Here is a 22,453-nt window from a genome sequence, read left to right as displayed (position 1 = left end):
TAATGGATGCGGCTTTATATATATATATATATATATATATATATATATATATATATATATATATATATATATATATATATATATATATATATATATATATAAAATAAAAAAGTTAGTTAAGTAAAGTTTTAAAATCTCATAAAATAAAACTAAAATATAAAGTAAAAATTATTGAATATATATACTCCGTAATTAATATTGGTGTGAAATTGACACTTTTACTAATTAATAATTAATCACCAATAAGTGCAGTCTCTATATTATTAGTCTTAACGGAAAATTTAACGTTGAAATCACTCCCCACATTTAATGAAGATAGAACGGGCTTTTTCCTTTTTGCTAATCAACGCTTTATTCTGTTAATCTACTTTAACCAAAGAAAGAAAGAATATATCAAGAAAATATCCCATAGCATATGGATAAGTGAAAGACATAAAAGTGGCAATACTACAGCCTACAGGTGCTATACATCTGGATTTATCCCTATATTCTGTTATAAAGGCCTTCTTTCGTAACATAGTTTATCAATCAATTTTAATTTATTTGATCGTTATTAGCTGTTTGATTTGATTTAACAATCAATATAAGTATTTGATTAATTAGCTTTTTCTAACAGATTATTACTCTAAAATGTTAAAATTCAAAAAAGTTGCTCAAAGTAGCTTTTTCGATCAGTTTTTGGAGAAAGTCATGTTGCATGTAATCAACTATCAGCTAACAGTTAATTTACTAAACACTTTTCTACAATCAGCTAATGCTATCTACTAGTCAAAAACACTAACTCAATTAGCTAACAACTATTTACCAAACACCCCAAAATAAAATTAAATGGATCGAATCAACTACCTTTTTATTAACTTCTTTAGTATGAATTTGATGAAATGATTGGATTAATGACTCATCTAGTAATCAAACGTTAACGTGGACTATGGTCCAAATAGTTGTATGGCTCATGTTGATACACTACAAATATGTATATTGTCAAATGAATTTGTAGTAGAATTTAAATGATACTTTAATATTACTATAATGAATCTTGATACCGTAAATACGGGGGTATATGTACAATACAGTATCGAATACACAATATTTGAGCTCGGGATCCTCCGATAATGGGTAGGCAGTCTCCGATCAAATAGCCTAAGTTTAAAGTAGGTGCAAAAGTCCCTCTCTCAGCAATAAATGCGCTATTTATAGGAGAGAGGGGGAACAAGGTCCGAGCTTCCGGCATGGCTGACACGTGGTGGACATGCAAGGCCCAAGCTCGGGGTCGAAGGGTTTCATGACACGTGGGGTTATATTCCTAACTACACCTCGCTATACGTAGAATCGGATGTACTAGTGTCCGACCTTTATCGATCAGGCTGCCTGCTGGGTCGAGAGATCGGATGAACAACCCTCGATGAGGTCGATCGAGTACTAAACGGTCGGGAGACCGTCTTTTGCTAGCACCGGTCGGGTTAGGGGCCGTGTGGTCCGGGGATCGACTACCGGGCGCAACACTGACCGTAGGAAAAGTGGGGGTCGGGGTAATATTCCTATCAAGTAACCCCCCATAGCCCGGAGTCAAACGACAGTTCGGGAGGAAGAGTTCGGGCTACACTTGGCCTGCTAGGTGCTTCGACTAAGATCTGGTGCGACGCGGGCCAACGGGTGTCGCTTCAGTCTCTCGTCCGATGGGTCAACATGACACGTGGCAAGGCGTGGTTGGCGTTGGGATACGAGCGCGACTTTGAGATCAGAGCGTTTTCCCGCCGAAACCACTCCCTATAAATATGGCGACTCTGAGGGTCCCATTATGCTTATGCTGCAGCCACTTGAGATCGGACGTTCCTGAGCGTTTCTTCCTCACAACAATCTCTTTGACGATCAAACACTCCAATCCTTCCTGAAGATCGTGACCAAGTGTTCCCTTATTTTTCTCGAGTTTAAGTTTTAATTCCAAATATGCTTGAAGATCGTGATCAAGTATTCCCTTATTTTTCTCGAGTTTAAGTTTTAATTCCAAATACGAGACTCAATTGCTAACAATCTAAAAGTTTCTAATTTGATTGATCATGAGTCTTGCCTTGAGAGTAAGTTAAGGCAAGAGTTTTGGTGTGGGCATGGGAAAATGTCTTTCTTCTCGGTGGGGTTTGAGGTACACAGTGCATCAATAAAAAGTTTTCTAGAATAACTTTCGCTTAGTGCTTTTTGAAATATTTGATTTATTGTAGACTATGTTGGCTTTGTAAATCTTCTTGGGAACTTTGTTGCAACAATCTAACTCTTAAAAATTAAAATAAAACAACTAAACATAATATATTGTGCAAACCTATTAAGCAAAAAATAATGCCAATACAAGGCTTATAGCATATTGGATTTACATGGAGAATTATGACTAAAACAAAAAGCAACATATTGCTTTTTCATTGGTACGGTCTTCTTAAGTATTGATTTAGACAATTTTGGAAAAAAAAAAAAAAGATAAATTATAATATTATCCCGAAGAATACAAATACAAGAGGCATATATACATCGATCCATGAGGAAATTCAAGATTCACCAAAAATATTGGTGGGAAGCAAAATACTAAATGCCAGCATTAGGCAAGAAGACATAACCTAGACTGATAAGTCAAGAATGAGTGGATGGACACTATTTCAACTCATAGAGAAATAAAGGTCCATCAAGATGCACTACCAGATAACAAAAGCATGCAACAAGAATACTAAGTATACAAGACAGACTAAAGACCTCTGAAAAAAGTAGTGGAAAGATGAGATGGCAGCGAGAGACAAGAGTATTCCTTCAAATTAAAACATCATAACAAAAGTGACTTTTGAACATGTTTTTCTGCATAAACATAAATAATGAGTCAAATTATTGAATTTTCATCATGTTGAAATTGAGGGATTGAAAGGCCTGGCGGGTGGAGAACAACCACCACCCGCCAGTTAGGCGGAAGCAAAATATGTGAGAACCAAAGAGGAGAATAGAAAGAGTATATTATTATGAAAGATTACAATAGATTACTCTACTTCTCTATATTAAACTATATAAGAATAGGAAACTAAGACAGCTTCTACTAGGAACGAGACAAAGGTTTCCTAATATTCAACACACCATTCACCTCCTTTGAAAGTTCAGCTTCTGAATACAAAGTGTAAATAAACAGGCAAAAAGAAGTGGGAACAAAATCAGCATTGCAGCCACAATGGGCAATTGATGATGGTGATATCCAAAATAATCCCTCAGAAAGGCTGCCACTGTTTTCTTTTCTCCAAAAACCATGATCTCCTCCTCTACGTCTCCATATTGCGAAGAAAGCATGCAGTTTAGGGACCAAGATGTAGGGATTAAATAGTAAAACCAGACCCACCACTTGGGTATTTGCTGCAAGATTATGAACATATATAAAATGATTGTTTGCAGTAATGTCTAGCTGCAATTAAGTTTCTTATAATAGAAAGTAATTCTTTATGTACTCACTGGCTTACGAATCATTAATCCAGCAAAGAGGTTGAACATGGAGTAAAAAGCAGATTGCAGAGTTGCAGCTATGTGAAAGCTTGGTGTCATGGCAATAAGCAGCATTCCCAGATAATTGAAGTACAGCAGTGTGCAAAACATGGCATAGAAGTACCACAAAACCTTGTGTGCTGACCCATAGTATCCAATCATTGGATATGTGATACCCGTGAACACAACTGTTTGAGCAAACAGATAAGGAATCTCGACGATAACCTATATATGACAATATTAGGAGTTTAATTAGATCGAATGTTATAAGAAGCTATCAGGGTAATAGATTAATTAGCTTATCATTTCATATTCAGCTGCAACCAGCTTAGTTGGCGTGAGTGGCCGTAGACTCTCATCCCTTAAGAGAGGTCGGGAGTTCGAACCCCCTCTCGTATGAAAAAACCAATCTGTCCAGCACTAAACCCCTTAATTGGGCCGGTCCGGTGTGAATGGGGATTAGTCTAAGTATGGTGTGGGCTTGGTACGGGTTTAAAGGTGCCTCCTACAGTTAAAAAAATTCATATTCAGCTGGAGTACATGTCGAGGTATTTATACCCAATGTTGCAGAAGGCGCTAGGCACTAGTCGAGCGCCCGGGGAGCACCTAGGCAGCCTAGTAATCCGAGTATATAATCTCCACATTTTAACTAGTCAACTACATATACGTTAGATGGTTAGTTGAGTACATCGCTGGAAGAATATAGAAAAGGAGCAACCGAGCAGACAAAAAAAAAAAAAATCACTAGGCCGAATTAGGCGCCCAACTCGGCGCCTAGTCAGCTGACCAGCTAAAAGCCGCCTAGGGCTGAAATCGCTTCGGCCAAGGCGGCCGCCTAGGCTAATTTTTACAACACTGTTTATACCTGTGCCAATGCATAAGCCCATGAAGCATACATCCCAGCAAATCTGTCCCTGTACAAGACAGTTCTCTCTGTGCTGACATATGGTAAAACTGTTGAGCAATTGTTTATCCCACATTGCATTACTGCAGTGAACATTGAACCAAGTATATTCAACAAGCTCTGCTGGTTTTCTCTATTAATTCCACAAGAAAACAAAAGGATTAATAGTTCTTTGGGAGTAGATATGATCAAATCTTGGACGGAGCAGCTAGTAAGTATATTTAGCAATAGTACGTATAATATTCTTACATTTTCTTGCCTTGATCCCAAAACAACAATCCTAAAAGAAGAGATACGATGAGCATATGAATGAATCGCATCAAGTTGTAGGAAGGACTCCTCCAGTAAGACCAATACTGCTTCCAAAGGCAGGTCTTGAACTGGCCCCACCCCTTCTGTGAAAAGGGGGTGGGAAAATGCAACTGCTTTGAGCCGTGACGTGGAACACTCAGCATCTTTACAAGCTCTTTGTTATTTCTACCAATATTCAGGTACAATTGTAATTCAGAAATATTTTAGAATGAATCAGGAATTAATTCAAGAGTTAATTCTGGAGGTAGTCCTCTGACTATCATTCATAAAGAGTATTGAATCATTTCCAATTGTAATCCACTATAAGTTTTTTCCTGTGTGAACAACGCTTAACATTGAGGGTACGGTGAAATTAGGGGTACTAGAATAAGGAAATTATGGCTTTGTTTCTGGCGTGTGAGAAACAATTGGCTCAATGGTCATAACTTTCTAATTTTATCCTCAATGTTAATGATTTACACAGGGAAAAGCTAATGGCGGATTACAATTGCAAGTGATTCAATACTTACAAGGTGTTTGGTAGAGTGTAATTGTAAATCTTCTATAATGTAATTCTTTGGCATGAGAAACTAAAATTGTTTGGTTGGAGGGAATTGAAAAGGAGTGGAATTCATACAGCCCCCATGGGAATTCCAATTTGGCAGCAGCTGGGAAAGGAAAAAATAGGAAAATCTGAAAATGACTGAATTGCCCTTGATTATTATTATTTTTTAGGGAAAACAGCGCTTTTGGCCCCTCAATTGTTTTACTTTTGGAAATTTAGCCCCTATCAATTGATTTGAACAAACCTAACCCTTTAATTGTTCATAATGTAGCACATTTGGTTCCTCATGTTATATAATTAGAATTGTTTTTAATAATTTATATAATTTATTTATTCAAAATTAAAAATATTTTTACACAAGGGCATTTTAGTCTTTATATCACTTCTTCCCTTCCCATTCTCAATAATTCTATTCCTCCCTACCAAACAATGTAATTTCAATTCCTACTTTATTCTCACCTTATTCTTTTCCCACAAAATTACAATTCTTTTTCTCCCTAATTCCCCCCTCCCAACCTCCCAACCAAACACCCTGTTAAGGACTAAATTTGGTAGCTTTAAAAGTTGCAGACTAAAATTGGAAATGAGTGATAGTCAAAGTACTAAATCCGGAATTAACTCTTAATTGAAGCAATTTATTTTATCAGACTCACTTGTATAAAGAAGATTTTTGATAGATTTCTGCAAAATCTAAGCCAAGTTCGGCTTCTGCAAATGTTGAAGTGACTTCTAACATCCATGTTGCTGGATTATAATTATCCTTTATTTTTGGCACACCAGAGATACCCTGTTAAGACGTAATTGTTTCAGTAAATGTACAATGGAAAAGCATGGAAAGTGTACAACAGATCTGGCAAATTAAACTGACCTCAAAATAATCAATCATTTTACAAGAATGCCAACCCAGCGGTCCCCAGTAGATCATTTTCCCACCGGTTTTCAAGAGAATAAGCTAAAGAATAGTAGAAACAAATGTGTACTTTGAACAAAGAATAGTATTAACTGTTAAAGCAATCAATCAATCAATATTCATCTTCTCATGCTTTCTAAATTAACAATTACATAATACCTCATCAAAAGCTTCAAATATATCAATACTGGGTTGGTGAATGGTGCAAACAATTGTTCTTCCTGTGCCAACCACATTCTTTACGGCCCGCATCACAATTGCAGCTGCCCTTGCATCAAGCCCAGTTGTAGGCTCATCCATGAAAATGATCGAGGGGTTCGCAACCAACTCCACAGCAATTGTGAGCCGCTTGCGTTGCTCTGTTGAAAGACCACTGATACCAGGCATGCCTACCAGCATGTCCTTTATTCCGTCAAGCTCAATTGTCTCAATCACTTCCTTCACAAATTCCTACATACACACCCAAGGACAATCATATCATATTGGAATTAATTGTATACACAAAAAAATGTTGCAGAAGGCGCTAGGCACAGGTCTAGTCGGGTGCCGGGGAAGCCTAGCTCCTAGAGCGCCTAAGCAACCAAATATACCATCTCCACTTTTCTTACTCAGGGCTGTGAGCTGTTAGACTATTATAATCCCCCGAACTAGTCAACTACATATGTTAGATGGTTAGTTGAGTACATGACTAGAGGAATATAGAAGAGGAGCAACCGAGCAGGCAAACAAAAATCACTCGGCCGAGTTAGGTGCCTAATCGGCCGGCTGACTAAAGTCACCTAGGGCTGAAATCGCCTTGGCCTAAGGGTGCCTATTCGGCGCCAGGCGGCCACATAAGCCGATTTTTACAACACTGACACAAAATGGGTTCAGAAAAGAATAGCGCAATCCTGATGTAGCATAGAAATGGCCAGCCATACAGATTTGGTTTTGGAATCAATCTCTGGAGGAAGCCGTAGCCAAGCAGAAAAGATAACTGATTCTTCTACTGTGATCTGAGGAGAATGTATATCAGTTTGCTCACAGTAACCAGAAACTCGAGCAAATGTCTCTTGAACTTTAGGGTACCCTCCAATCCTTATTTCTCCTTCCACTGTACCACTAGTCTTTCTACCAGAAAGAACATCAAGAAGAGTTGTTTTTCCAGCACCACTGACACCCATAAGAGCAGTAAGAACACCAGGTCTGAGTGCGGCAGTGATGTTGGAAAGAAGTTGAAGTCTTTTTTCAGTGAAACCGCATTCCTTCATTGCCTAAAAACAGATATAAGAGGATTAAAATCAACAACCAATGAATCTGGCCTAATGATCTTTCCAGATACAATCCATTGTCAAATGAGAATGGTATATATCAATATATGTTCCATTACCACAGGCATGTCAATGTAGTATTGAACATCTTGAAAAACTACACTTAAGGCTTCAAAAGGCAAAATCACTCGGCCTGCAGAAGACAAGAAAAAAGACTTCTTTTAAGAAGATAACAAATTTGAATCATAAGGCAATGCAAAAGAAGTAAACAAAAGGAAAAGGTACAAAACCTGGATTAGAAGGTTCAGAAGTTTTTTCTTCAACAGGCACTTTATGAAGTGATTTTCTACTTCCTTGTATTTTTGAGAATTTTTCCTTTGAAATAATAGCACGTGAACCTGGGGCTGCATGGATATTGGAATTGAATTAACTATACTAAAATTGTTCTGTAGTTTCATCTCAAATACAATAGATATGTGAACTTACGTTTAAGGAAACTCAAGGCTAATGTGAAACCAAGGTTAAATAGTATTGTAAAGCCAAATAGAGCACCAATTGATACCCAATATAGGTACCCATCAAAATTTAATCCTCGGCTTTCAAGAACTTCTTCTCCTATAGTCATATTTGTGGGTGACATCTGCAAGAATTAACGAAGAATCAACATGGAATGAAAAACATACCGTGTATTAGGGGTGTCAATCGTGCCAGTCCACTCGGTTTCAAGCTAGTCATGTCTGAAGTATTGGTTCAGGCTAATCGGTTATTTTATTATTTTATTTTCAGGTTCGGGTTGGCCCTAACCCTAAAACAAGGGCTATCGGGCTTATTAGATGGGCTAAACCATATGAACTAAAATTAGAAATTGAGAGTGAGTACCCACATTCAATGGAGCGGGACGAGTAGGGATGTCAATTCAAGGGAAACCTGGTCCCCGCTCATATGGGGATTGTACCCCAGTCCCGACCCTAAATCCTAGATATATATATATATATATATATATATATATATATATATATATATATATATATATATATATATATATATATATATATATATATATATATATATATATATATATACACACACACACACACACTAATATTTAATAGCAAAAACTTGTGTGAGACCGTCTCATGGATCCTTATCCGTGAGACGGGTCGGGTCAAGATGAAAATGAAATATGTTATACTTTTACATTTTGATTTAAAAGAATTACATTTTTCGTCATAAGTATTACAAGTAACAAACACTTGCCATGGGATAAACTATCAAGAAACTTTTGCTCCTATTGAAAAGCTAAACACTATCAAAATTCTTCACTCATTACTCATTAGCTGTCAACCAAGATTTGTGATTGCAACAGCTAGACGTAAAAAGAAAAAGCTTTTCTAAACGGTGACCTTGAGGAAGAAGTCTACATAAAAATACCACTTAGTTTCAAAGGAAGTTTGGCAAAGAATCAGGTTTGCAAACTCAAGAAGTCCTTGTATGACATTTAACAATCCCGTTGAACCTGGTTTGTCATATTCACAAAGGTGATTTTGAAGCTTAACTACATACATAGTCAGGCTAATCATACTTTGTTTGACAAGAAATCTCATGATAGGAAAATTGATGTATTGATAGTCTATGTCGATGATATTATTCTATCTGGGAATGATTTGGAAGAATTACAAATGTATTTTCAGAAGATTTTGAAGTTAAAGATCTTGGAAATATTAAGTATTTCCTTGGGATGGCAGTGACTACATCAAGGAAGGGCATTGTTGTTTCTAAAAGGAGACTGGTATGCTTGGATGTAAACCAATTGATACTCTTGTGGACAATTAGAAGAAACTTGCACTGAGAAAGAAAGTACACCGGTAGACAGGGGAGATATCAACGAATAGTTCAACACATGATTACACATTCGACCAAATATTGGTTTTGCAGTGAGTATTATGAGTCAATTCATGCAGTCTTAGAGGAACACATGGAGGAAGTCTACAAAATTCTTAGATACTTGAAAATGACACCAGGGAAAGGTTTATTCTTCAAAAAGAGAGAATATTTACATTGAGATGCACTTAGACGTAGATTGGGTAGGGAACACCATTCATAGACGGTCAACTTCTGGGTATTGTTCTTTTCTTTGGGGTAATCTTGTTAGATGGAAGAGCAAGAAGCAATCAATGGTAGCCGGAAGCAATGTCAAAGCAGAGTATAGAGCACTGGCACAAGGAATTTGTGAAGGGATTTGGATTAAGAAAAAAAAGGTTCTTAGTGAACTGGAACAAGTGAGTTCATCTCTTATTTTGATGATGTGTGGCAATCAGGCAGATATGGCAGCTATCAGCATAGCAAAGACTCTTGTGCATCATGATACAACTAAACATGTTGAAATTGACTGACACCCCATCAAGGAGAAGGTGACCAGTTAGACTATTAAGTTGAACTACATTTCTACCAAGCAATAAACTTTAGACATCCTAACCAAAGCTCTACCTAAACGGCTAAACCTAACTTTGAAGACTTAATTTGCAAGCTAGGATTACATGATATATATTCTCCCGCTTGAAGGGGAAGTATTGAATATTCATAGTCAAAGTTAGGGATTTTATTGTAGAAAAGTATTTTAGGAATAAAAGGAGACATAGGATGTGAACTTTCTTATGATTTTAAGGGAAGAATCAAGCTAGTTAGTTTTTTTCCTTTGTTGCGCGGTTTGTGTATATGATGTTATAATTACTGTCTTTTTTTTTTAATGAAGAAATTCAAAAATTCTTCAATTAGCTAGTATGGTTTATATGCACTCACCTTTTCCCATCGGGGGGCAAGAAATTCATTCAGAGCAAGGCCTATCTCACCATATGAAATTGGAGAAACCCAGAATCCCCATTTCAACCAGACTGACATAGAAGCTGCAATAAACATTTCCATTTGAGTTATATTCCTCTCCTCACAGAAGTCTTATATACGAAACGAAAACAAAATGATAGTTGGAAATATTACGTCGTGAGATTATGAAGCCACCAAATAACAAAACAAACATAATTGATAGATTGCCAACTGTTGTAGCAACAACAACTGTTGGGAAGATAGCAGCCAAGAACCGGAATAAGGATATTGATGACATATGCACAGCAAAGAATACAAGTAATTGGCGGAAGAACCTGGAAGCATTAATAAGAAATTGAGAACTTGAGTAAAAATCCCAGCACCAATTAAATTAAACATTGTTATATTTGAATGGCCACTTTATTCAAAACTAAAGAGATCAGTAACATGGTTAATAACTTGGACAGATATAATATTTCATTATGAAAAATACTCATCATTAAAGAAAATGAAGCAATGGTATATCAATTGACACTCACCTTCCAACCTCAGGACTGAAACCAACAGCATAATAAGTAATAGATGTCCAAACAACAGATTCCAACAAAGAAAGAGGAAATTTGAGAATGGTAGTTGGGATTGCATATGCCCAAGCTGGGTAGAAACACAATTCTCTCTGCTTGAAGAAAACTTCTAGCCTTGTAACGGTCATGGACAGCTCGGGTAACCCATCAACAAGTAGAATAAGTAGAGCATAGAATAGAGCTCCCAAATAATAATTTGCATGCAGAAGATCCACATCCATCCGAGTTCTCGAAAACACAGTTATTGTTATAAATGCGATTGTGATAAGCTGCATTAAAGAAATATAAAAGTCATATCCTTCCTGCAGGTAGTTGATCGATAGCGCAAAAAGTTAGGAACTAAAAGTTGCATAGCAGACCTGAACAGATTTGAATATATAAATAAAAGAATTTCTTTTCATGAGAAGAAATTCTCTCGAGATGCAAGCTCGGAAGAGTGTCCATTTAGGAAGGGAATACACACTAGAATTTATAGCATTTTTATGGCTCTTGGACTTATCATATGGCACAGAAAGCTCCTTGAAGAGATTATTTCCATAAGGAGATTCCTTAAATTTTGTTGATATTGTATCAACAGAAACATAGCTATATGCCTCTTGAGTTCGATTATTCCAGTATTGTGCCTGATCTTTCCTTGAGATGACCTATAGCAGATGCAAGAGGCAAGGTTAAAACTTAAAAAGAGATTTTATTTAACAGACTATAGAAAAGTAGCATGCGTGAGGAACTTGCCTCCTGGAGAAAGTCAGCTACCCCTTTCCTTTCAGGACACTTGAACCCACAATTTTCAAAAAATTCTAATATGTTGCTTCTAGGACCATGGAAAATGACTTTTCCCTCAGCCATCAAGATTATATCATCGAAGAGGTCAAATACTTCTGGTGCTGGTTGAAGAAGAGACATTAGTATCGTAGCATCTGTGATCTGAGCCAATTGTTGAAGGCAAGCAACAATCTGATATGTGGTCGAACTATCTAAGCCATTTGATATTTCATCCATAAACAATGCTTTTGTTGGGCCAACAATCATTTCCCCTGCATTAATATTGATATGCTACTCAATACATAAAAAAACACTTTGAATTTCCAAACAAACATTTAATTTGCTGCTAATACGAAATTTTTCTCTCGTCCTGTTACATTGTGTAAGGCTAAGCCTAAATTGAGGCTTTCAGATAACAGATTTTCAGTACCTGTTGTTAGTCTTTTCTTTTGGCCGCCCGAGATACCTCTTCTCATAGCATTACCTACTATCGTGTCAGCACAAACATCAAGCCCAAGAATCTGAAATTAGTTGAATTGAAACAAAGATCAGCTTAGCTTCTTAACATAATTCCATTTTCAACTATTTGTTTTTTGTTTTAGAAAGAAGCTAAATTTCTAATTGTTTAAAAAAGTATTACCGTACATACCTTAAGGATGTAATCTGTCTGAAGATTTGTCTTTTGTCCTTCCACAGATATTGCCTGTATAATTAATTAAATAGATTAAAAGATAGAACATATATATCTTCAACAGTGGCTGGAACCTGGAACACCAAAAATGTCCTTCAATTCAGGCCAATTACGTACTAAAAGAACACTTGGAAATATAATAGAACATGATTTTAAGAAGAAAAAAAAAAAAAAAAAAGTAGACTATCAAGATATAAGAGATTAAACAAAAACTTAAGAATTTGGAATTTGATACATATAAGACCTTAACTATCAAGATAATTATGCATAAGAAGAAATTATGGTTGCTTTGTTACAAGTGGACTTTCTGAAAGACATATTGGTCTATAAATACCTTCAAATAATCCAATAACTAAATCTGGAAAGATGATGAATGCCACTGGAACTAATTTTAGTAAGAGATATTTTAAAGTATGTCACATAGTTTGAAATTTCTATCCAAAAAGAGATACGAGTGGTGAACATGTTTACGTTTATTTACCAGAAATGGATGTCATTAGCAATAACAATGAAGAAAACATCAGAGAAAATAAATCGTTGCTTTTGCATACATCCAAGCAATGAAGTATAGCCATGTTAGTCCATAGAAATAAACTATAAACTGAGGTGCTTAAAACAAGATTTTCACAAAACCGAGATCGAGAATCTATGCAAAAGCACTAATGATCCTAAGAGGCTAATTGTCATAATACCAAACATACTATCAACTCAAATAATATCAACATCACAAGGACAAAACGATAGAGAGTATAAGTTATGCTGCTAAAACTACCTTCATGTAAATATCTATGTCCTGATCAGGAACAATTCCTAATTCCTTCTCCATCTTGATTAGCTCAACCAAAATATCTGCACAGGGATAAAGCATTTATTATATTTATTCCCATATGAGTGTTGAAATAAGTGTACAACTTTGTTCACTTTTTCATGTGTGGTGTGGAAAGACAGACAGACATACCAGCTCTGCTACCCACGCCCTGGCAGCAAGATGAGAAATCAAGGGTTTCTCTGACAGTCATTTCAGGGATATGTAAGTCGTATTGACTAATGTATGCAGAAGTTTTCTGGGGGACAAATTCTTGAAATTTGTGCCCATTGTAAGAAATTTCTCCCCTAACCTGATTGAATCAATCAAAAGCAATCAGATAGATAAAACAAGGCATCCATCAATTAAGAATGAATTCCTTAGAATGATGAAAGATGTTATATAAAACTACACAGACTCTTAGTACAAAGCTACTTTGTTGTAAACAGAGACTGTCAAGTTAGTCCAGAACTACAACATCAAGAAGGAAAATGCCTTCTATTATGTTAACTACTTAAAAATAGATGGATCATCAGTAAAACGTATGAGGAAATCATCTAACACCTTCCAAGATGCATCCAGCTCCTTAGTAACTCATTACATTGGACCAAAATCTCTTTAGTACCTCAATTAAGCTGATAAGTCGATGAACATTAACCATTTAACCACAATTTTATCCAAACCCCACATCCCGGTAAACCCTGGTATGAGTCTGCTCTATCTTGGAGTTTGATTCCTGCAACTGTTCTTCGTAGCATAGGGGCGAGTGGAAAGAGTCGATCGGACTAGCTGTTGAGTCGTTGTCGGACATGGAGACATGGCTGTTCTGCTTCCGGTGATTCTTCTGGTAGTAATGGTGGCCGGAATGTGAATTGGAGTTGGAATTTGGAGCTGCTTTCTCCATTCCGAACGAGTTCGCCGGAAAAAAACTTCAAGTCAGTATCGGGAAAAAGAGAACGAAAGAAAGGTTTTTTGTTTGTGGAGAGAAACTTTGCGGAAAGGAAATGCCGATCGGCAACTTAAATCATAAAAGCTTTAGCCCCGCCTGACAGGTATGCGATTGCGTATAACTGTATAAGGACCAGAGACGTCTCAGGTATAAATAAGTATAATAAGACAAAAATTGTGAAGAAACTCATTTGGGACGGGCATTTTGTATATTGTTTACTTTTTTAAAAGTTTCTCATTTTTTTGTTTTTCATTCTTAAAAGTTTTCTATTTGAGTCTTCAATCTTTATATTGACCACTTTAGATTGGGGCAAATTATATCGCGTATCAAAATGACGTCGTTTTGTTTAATAATAAAAAGAAACGGCATCCGTTTTTCGTCGTTCCACATCTTTCCGTAAAAAGTAATTCTATTATTCAGTTTCATTTTGTATACACTACAGTTTCGGTTAAACACAATTACAGTTTCATTTTGATATAACTACAGTTTCATTCATATTTATAGACTCAAATATGTGAAAATGTTATTTAATTTTATTTTATATACAATATAGTTCTATTAAAACACAACTACATGATCATTTTGATATAATTACAGATTCATTGTACAATATACACTCAAATATGTGAAATGTTATTCAGCTTCATTTTATATATACAGCGGTTTCATTTCACCACAACTAGTATCATTTTGATATAACTGAAGTTTCATTTGATAATATAAAAATAATACGTGAAGCAGTGTCGGTATAGATATACTGTAGTGTCAGTTGATAATTTAACATACAAAAAAATGCGTGCTCCGTTAAAATTAACGGCACGCCGTTTCTTTACTTAAAGAAACATCACCGTTTTGACCGCGGTGCACTTCCACGATATAACAACTGTTAGATTCTTCATCGGATTGAGTCGGAGCAAGAGTCATATGGGATCCAACCTCGCCTATGACAAAATAAAATAGTTATTTGGTCAAGATCAAAACCTTGTCCACGACTAATTTATTAGGGCTTGTTTGGTTCGCGGAAAATATTTTAAGGGAAGTGGAATTGAAATTCCATTGAAATACGATTACTATGAAGATGAATTTCATTGTTTGGTTGGTGGAAAAAGAATTACTGGGAATACTAATTCTATTGTTTGGTTAGATTTGAAATTGTAAGGAATAACGAGTATAAAGACCTATATGCCCCTACAAATTAATAAGAGTAATATAATTAAAAAAGAAAACAAGGGTAAAATTGATGATAATCCATCTTATTTTTTCTTCCCATCTTCCATGGAAAACAAAACCCTTGGTCCAACCAAGGATTTTGTTTTCCTCAAATTTGAGGAATTCATTTTCCAATGGAAAATGAATTCCATGAACCAAACACCAAAAAACAACATTTTCCTCTACTTTAAGGAAAATATTTTCCTTTGAAAAACATTTTCCATTAACCAAACATCCCCCTATAAATGATATGGTGTTTGAACTCATCTATCGTCAAACAGAAGAGTTCTTTGGCTAAGGTCAAAATCTTGTCCTTGATCGATGTCAAAACATTGGCCAAAATGACTAACTCTCTATGGGTAATATAAGGCCCGATCTCACCTATCGCTGAACAGAAAAGTCATTTGGCCGAAGTCAAAACCTAGGCTAAAATGACTAACTCTCTAGAGGCGATATGGGGGCCCAATATGACCTATCACTGAACTAGGGCCAAATTTTGGAGTTTGTAAAATGGTCAAGAGCACAAGGCCTAAATTTTTAGATGGCTTAATATTTATTTTCGGCCTAGATATTAAGAAATAAAAAATATATATACAATTAATCTTGAAACTCATCAATTTTTTTCGTAAATCATTTCACTCTCTTAATAATTATGACTTAATTAATTGAGTATGTCGCATGACAAAACTGTTTTGTTTCCCTAACGGCACAGATAATGTCTCAAGCCCTAAATCTACAGAAATAACTTGAAACATATACCATTCACCAGTTCACCACCAATATTGCTTGAGAAATTGATTCTTCCCCCTAACAGATCGTTCTACTTGCATTCTGAACGATAGCAGCAGCCCAGCAGGTAGCCACTAGCCAGGTAGTTTTAAGATGTTATTTATTTATTTATTATTATTATTATTATTATTATTATTATTATTATTATTGTTTATTTGGATTTTGGAGATAGTAGGTTAGTAGAATTCTTATGGTTTGATTTTAAATATTGTGCTTATACTTTTGGTAGAGTCTCATTTATATATGTGCTAATATTCAAGTGCATTCACATGTTCCTGTGAGTCCCATGAAACCTTTGTAAATGCACACAATCTACTACACGAATGCATACAATACACATGGTAGTTTGTGTGCATTTATGCTGGGCAAATTGCACATAATCAAGTTTGTGTGCATTATGTAGTAGCTTGTGTGCATTTATGAAGGGTCTCGCAGGAGGGGTGGTATATATATATATATATATATATATATATATATATATATATATATATATATATATATATATATATATATATATATATATATATATATATATATATATATATGGGTTCTCGTGCGGTTGGCATTTTCAGGTGCGTGGTTTTCCTTGATTTTCTTTCTTAAGGTGTGTGCATGGTTTGTGTGCTTAATGTGTGTCAGTGTGAAACTTAAGGTGTATCAATCTAAAGTTTTAGGTGCGTGATTTGTATGCTAAAGGTGAGTTGGTTATTGAAACTTAAGGTACGCTATTTTAAAACTTTAGGTGCGTGGTTTGTGTTGTTAAGGTGCTTTGTCTGTGTGCTTAAAGTTCGTGGTTTATGTACTTTAGGTGCGCCATTTTAAAACTTTAGGTGCATGATTTGTGTACTTAAGGTGCGTCATTTTAATGCTTAAGGTGCATTTTTTGAGTTAACTACACAACCGCACGGGAAGCTATACTTGCACCTGAACCATTCTACACACACACACACACACACACACACACACATATGGTCGACCCTCGCCAGGGCGATGCGCAAATTATGTCGTGCAACCGTGTGACCATGCATGGTGCACACGGCTGCAAAAACGATGTCGTTTTGATTAAAAATAACGCGTTCGACTTTTAAAAAAAAATAGTTTCGATTGCCGTTAACTGCGTTATATTGTGCATAATTTGAACTATATATCTAGAATTAATGAATTATATATCAAGAATGAATGAACTATATATCCAGAATGAGTGAACTATAGATCCATAATGAATGAAATATATATTCAGAATGAATGAATGTATATATCCAGAATGAATGTATATATCCAGAATGAATGAACTATATATCCAGAATGAATGAACTGTATAGTTCAAATTATGCACAACATAACGCCGTTAACAGCAATCGAAACTGAACTTTTTTTTTTTTAAATCGAACGTCAAAACGACGTCGTTTTTGCAACCGTATGCACCATGCATGATGCACACGGTTGCACAGCATAACGCTACAGGGCGATGGCACAGGGTCCCCAATTTTTAAAAAATTATTATATGTATAAAGTCATTATTTTTATACTTAATAAATATGTTTTCAGAATCCATAAATTAGTATTAATTGTAATTGAAAATAAATTTTTAGAAAGAATTAACATTGAAATTTTGATAAATAATTTTTTTAAAATATGCACTAAAAATATCATTTTTAAATAAAAATTTGTATTTTATTTTTTCTTTGTTGACTTTTTTTTTTAAATAAAATTAATTCTTTGTTGAATTTTTATTCGTTATATTTGGACAAAAAAAATTATTGTATTTTTAATAAAATACAATAACATAAAGTTCAAATAGATTTGGACCCAATTACCCTTATAGACATCTTCTATTGTTATTTTTCAGAGGTCTTTTGAAATTATGTTTTTTGTCTGTATATAAATAGATAGGGCCCCTATTTTTAATGGAATGACCTTATATATATATTTTGTATATTATCAAATAATGTATTTTTAGTATATTAAAAATATATATTATTTGAGCACTAAAAATATATTATTTTATATAATGTACATTCTGTATACAAATAATGTATTTTTAGTATATTAAAATGTACTTTTTATGATTCACATAAAAATTTGCCGTCACCACCTTAGTGACCTTACTACCGGTTAGAGCATGAAGCTAAGAAGTGAATGAGGTTGGCGAGTGAGTTTTGGGCATGCATTTTGGGCTTTAGTATGTAATGTTGTTAGTGCAATCTACTTACGGCAATTTAATGAAGAGTTCTATTATATGTACTCTCAAATCTTACTCCCTCAATTTTATTTTCTGATGTGGCAGGCTTTGATAAGTTATTTTTTCACGTGGACCATGTACATCGAGATTTTGTGTGTAGATGTAAAAATGGGAATATATATATAGCATTTTCCATTAACGAACGCTATACTAGATGAATTTTAAAATTAAAATAAAGAGAAAGACTACCTTCATCATGTCTTTCAATGTACGATTCTTTCGTTCGGCAACACCGTTCGATTGAGGTGAGTAAGGTGTCGTACGCTCGTGTATTATACCTACACTCGCACAGAAGTCACCAATAGGTGCTTCGTACTCACCACCTCGATCGCTTCTAACCTTCTTAATTCTCCAATTAAGTTGGTTTTCCACTTCATTCTTATAAAGAACGAATTTATCAACGGTTTCATCTTTGCTCTTAAGCAAATACACATATCAGTATCGTGTGCTATCATCGATAAACGTGATAAAATACTTATTACCACCTCTCGTTTGTATCGATATAAAATTGCGCATATCACTATGAATTAATTCTAGTGGTTCAGCTTCCCTTTTCAACCGATTTGAAAGGGACTTTCGTTAGTTTTGTCTCGACACAAATTTCACACTTGTTATTTGTGTCAATTTGAAAGTTAGGAATATGATCCATGCTAATTAATCTACGTATAGAATTAAAATTAACATGACCTAGTCTACCATGTCACAAATTGGAAGACTCAAGCAAGTAAACAGAATTAACTTTACTTTTATTGATAATAAGAATTACACTGAGCTTAAAAAACCTGTTAGTTACATATCCTTTACCAACAAACATTTCTAACTTAGACAAAACAACCTTGTCTGACTCGAACACCATGCGAAAGCCATGTTGTTCAACAGAGAGCCAGACACAAGATTTTTCCTCAGCTCAGGAACATACAGCATATTGTTCAACGTCACTTCCTTCCCGGAAGTGATCCTCAGAACCACCTTGCACATGCCTTCCACAGCAGACTGAGCAGAGTTTCCCATCCACACATTTTCACCCTCAACGGTCTCAAAGGTGTTGAACATCTCTCGATTGCAACACAAGTGCCTGGTTGCACCGATATCGATGAACCACTCACGAGGGTTTGAGCCCATGAGGTTCACCTCGGTCGCCATAGCCGAAATGCTAATCTCGACCTCCTTCTGACTACTATCTCCAACAACATTGGCTTCAAAACTCTTGTTCTTCTTCCTTGGAGCCTTGCATTCAGACGCTCTGTGGCCAGGCTTACCACAATTGTAGCATTCACCAAGAAACTTGTTCTTCGTAATGCCACCTTTCGGACCTAGCTTTCGCTTGTCCTTCTTGTTCCTCTTAGAGCTCTTACTATGCTCCACAACGTTGGCCTTAGCGCCAACAACGATAAGAACTTTCCTATCATTCTTCATGTTCCCCTCCTCAATCCTGAGTCGCTGGATCAGGTCTTCCAGGTTCATTTCCTTTCGCTTATGCTTAAGGTAGTTCTTGAAGTCCTTCCAACCTGGAGGCAACAAGTGGATCACAGATCCCACTTGGAAGGCTTCACTTAGCACCATGCCCTCGTTACGGATCTCGTCGAAGATTAATTGCAAATCTTCTACCTGACTTAGCACGGTCTTTGAATCAACCATTTTAAAGTCGAGGAATCAGCCAACCACAAATTTCTTTGAACCGACATCCTCATTTCGATATTTATGATCCAAAACTTCCCACAACGCTTTTGATGTGCTTATCTTTCGATATACATCATATAGCGTGTCACACAATCCATTTAGGATGTAGTTTCAGCAAAAGAAGTCTGAATCCTTTCAATAGCCAACTGCCATCACGGATTGTGCATCTTGTTCCTTCAACTCAGGAACACTCTCGGACAAGAACCTTGCCAAGCCGAGAGTTGCTAGGTAGAACAACATCTTTTGTTACCACCTTTTGAAGTTCGACCCAACACCTGTGAACTTCTCCTACTTCTCAGTCGATCCATTCGGTACCTAGGGTACCCGAGACATGAGAATATATCCCTCGGTGCTCCCACCGTCTTGTGAACCAACGTTCACTGGTGTAGCTTGGGAATTAGCAACATTGTTGTCGTTTCCTCCATTGTTGTCCGCAACAACATTATCCTCCCCATCGATTGGCAGTACGGGGTGCTCCATTTTCTTCAAGAAAATTCGGAGAAGACCACCAACGAAAAAACGAAGATGTATGGTTTTAAGACTGTTGGAATTCCGTTGGTGAAAAACAAATAATAATTCAATAAAATGAGATTATTATTTTTCTGAAAAGGGGGAAGGAAAGATGGAGAATTTGGCTAGTGTTTGGTGTAGGATTTTTAGCAAGAGTCAAACGATCACTCTTTCCTTAAAACCTTATTTGCCACCTCCCAAAAGTGCTAGGAGCGTTGTGGCCTAAGCTTCCAGAATAAAACTTGCTACGATTCAATGTTTGAGCACCGAAACAAGGAATCCAGTGAACATGAGCAATATTATGAACACAGTAGGCTTAAGAAAAGAGTAGAAACAGAGAGTTTTGAGGCAAAAAAAAAAGGATACTTTTTTGTTGGGATTGAGGAGTTGAATAGCTTTTAGCTTTTCCGGCGAACGTGAGCAATATTATGAACACAGTAGGCTTAAGAAAGGAGTAGAAACAGAGATTTTGAGGCAAAAAAAAAAAAAGATACTTTTTTGTTGGGATTGAGGAGTTGAATAGCTTTTTAGCTTTTAAGGGCACCCCTACAACAACCGTTAACATGGATTTTAATTCCGTAAGAGCTGAATTAAATTAAATCCCAACAAGGAAACAACGAGAGAGAACATCTATGCTATACAATTCAACATGCCTAAAAAGAGCTCTTGTATAAATAGTGGGGCAAATCCTCTTCCCAAACCAATGTTGGACAAAAGCTCAATTTTTTCCTTCATTTTCCAATTCAAATAGGTCTACTTTGAGAATCAATATCTCATTCACCCATTATCCGTTTTGAGCGTACAATATATCAATCTCTTCGTCTCACTACGAAGAATCCGAATCTACTTTGACCCGACCCAAATCAGAAGTGGACCCCACTGATAATTGTACCACAAAATAGCCACTTAACATGCCATTTTAAGCTATTTTTTCCAACAAGGGCCCTTATGTTTAATGGAACGACCTTATATATATTTTTTTGTATATTATCAAATAATGTATTTTTAGTATATTAAAAATGTACATTATTTGAGTACTGAAAATATATTATTTTATATAATGTACATTCAATATATAAATAATGTACTTTTAGTATATTAAAAATGTACTTTTCATGATTCACATAAAAATTTACCGTCACCACCTTAGTGACCTTACTACCGGTTAGAGTAGGAAGAAGTGAAGGAGGTTGGCGAGTGAGTTTTGGGCATACATTTTGGGCTTTAGTATGTAATGCTGTTAGAGCAATCTACTTATTATGTATTAACGAAGACTACTATATTTACTCTCAATTCTACTATCTTGATAAATTATTTTTTCTATGTGATCCTGTTTACATCGAAATTTTGTGTGTGGATGTAAAAGTTGAGAATAGGAATGAAAATATACATGGCATTTTCCATTAACGAACGCTATACCAGATGAATTTTAAAAATAAAAATAAAAGAAAGAGAGAGACCTTGAGAGAATTCCTCAGGTTTGCTGAGAGTGCCTTCAATAAGGATGTCTTCCCACATCCTGGAGGACCAAGTAGCAGTGTCATTCTGTCATCATAACATACAACCCAACAAATTAAACCTAGTACAGTAATTATTTTGCATTGTGAATGTGAAATATATGACCATATATAATACATGAATTAGTTTTATAACTACGAAGAAGAGTAGAATATAATGGTCCAAATTTTGTCATTTAATTTTGTCTACTTCCCATTACAATTACATACCTCCCTGGCTTAATCACACCGCTTACATCATTAACAATCTTTATCTTTGCCACTTTAGACTCCAAACATGGAATCCGCCTTGCAAACACCTGCCAATTCAAACAAAATACATCAAGATCTACTTAATTTAAAACATACCTCTAATCTAGAGATTATTGTAGAAAATTATTGCTAGATTAAAGTAAAGCTTGAGCCACTTTGTTTTGTTTCTCAAAGAGGGCACACATATATAGATAGATACTTACCATCATCAAACTCTTGAAA

The 22,453-nt window shown here is 35.7% G+C and overlaps 1 protein-coding gene and 1 long non-coding RNA gene across 4 annotated transcripts in view; one reads left to right on the top strand and one right to left on the bottom strand.

Moving 5' to 3' along the window:
* Positions 1–5,858, top strand: part of LOC109165323 — a 12,149-nt gene extending 6,291 nt beyond the window's left edge. Inside the window, exons 2-3 of the long non-coding RNA XR_002051529.1 lie at positions 431–438; positions 5,802–5,858. This is a non-coding gene — a long non-coding RNA (uncharacterized LOC109165323). The remainder of the gene's footprint in view (positions 1–430; positions 439–5,801) is intronic.
* LOC109165316 (pleiotropic drug resistance protein 3-like) overlaps positions 3,007–22,453 on the bottom strand; it is a 20,206-nt gene continuing 759 nt past the window's right edge. The window contains exons 2-24 of one of the 3 annotated variants that reach the window (XM_019314022.1): positions 22,435–22,453; positions 22,190–22,278; positions 21,923–22,007; positions 13,237–13,396; positions 13,051–13,127; positions 12,237–12,290; positions 12,018–12,108; positions 11,558–11,859; positions 11,185–11,469; positions 10,781–11,094; positions 10,416–10,576; positions 10,221–10,324; positions 7,908–8,061; positions 7,712–7,825; positions 7,541–7,614; positions 7,092–7,424; positions 6,331–6,621; positions 6,130–6,213; positions 5,915–6,048; positions 4,655–4,882; positions 4,367–4,538; positions 3,472–3,726; positions 3,007–3,375 (exon numbers count right to left, since the gene is read on the bottom strand). The exon at positions 22,435–22,453 is cut by the window's right edge and continues 105 nt beyond it. In XM_019314022.1, the coding sequence (XP_019169567.1) occupies positions 3,109–3,375; positions 3,472–3,726; positions 4,367–4,538; positions 4,655–4,882; positions 5,915–6,048; positions 6,130–6,213; positions 6,331–6,621; positions 7,092–7,424; positions 7,541–7,614; positions 7,712–7,825; positions 7,908–8,061; positions 10,221–10,324; positions 10,416–10,576; positions 10,781–11,094; positions 11,185–11,469; positions 11,558–11,859; positions 12,018–12,108; positions 12,237–12,290; positions 13,051–13,127; positions 13,237–13,396; positions 21,923–22,007; positions 22,190–22,278; positions 22,435–22,453 (3,847 nt within the window). In that variant the 3' untranslated portion in view covers positions 3,007–3,108. Of the gene's footprint in view, positions 3,376–3,471; positions 3,727–4,366; positions 4,539–4,654; positions 4,883–5,914; positions 6,049–6,129; positions 6,214–6,330; positions 6,622–7,091; positions 7,425–7,540; positions 7,615–7,711; positions 7,826–7,907; positions 8,062–10,220; positions 10,325–10,415; positions 10,577–10,780; positions 11,095–11,184; positions 11,470–11,557; positions 11,860–12,017; positions 12,109–12,236; positions 12,291–13,050; positions 13,128–13,236; positions 13,397–13,647; positions 14,101–21,922; positions 22,008–22,189; positions 22,279–22,434 lie in introns of those variants that run through there. The other 2 variants (XM_019314024.1, XM_019314023.1) reach the window with 2 other exon arrangements.

This window comes from Ipomoea nil, unplaced genomic scaffold (assembly GCF_001879475.1).
Source record: "Ipomoea nil cultivar Tokyo-kokei standard unplaced genomic scaffold, Asagao_1.1 scaffold3069, whole genome shotgun sequence".
NCBI classification, from domain to species: Eukaryota; Viridiplantae; Streptophyta; class Magnoliopsida; order Solanales; family Convolvulaceae; genus Ipomoea; species Ipomoea nil.
This window is presented reverse-complemented; position numbering and strand designations above follow the sequence as displayed.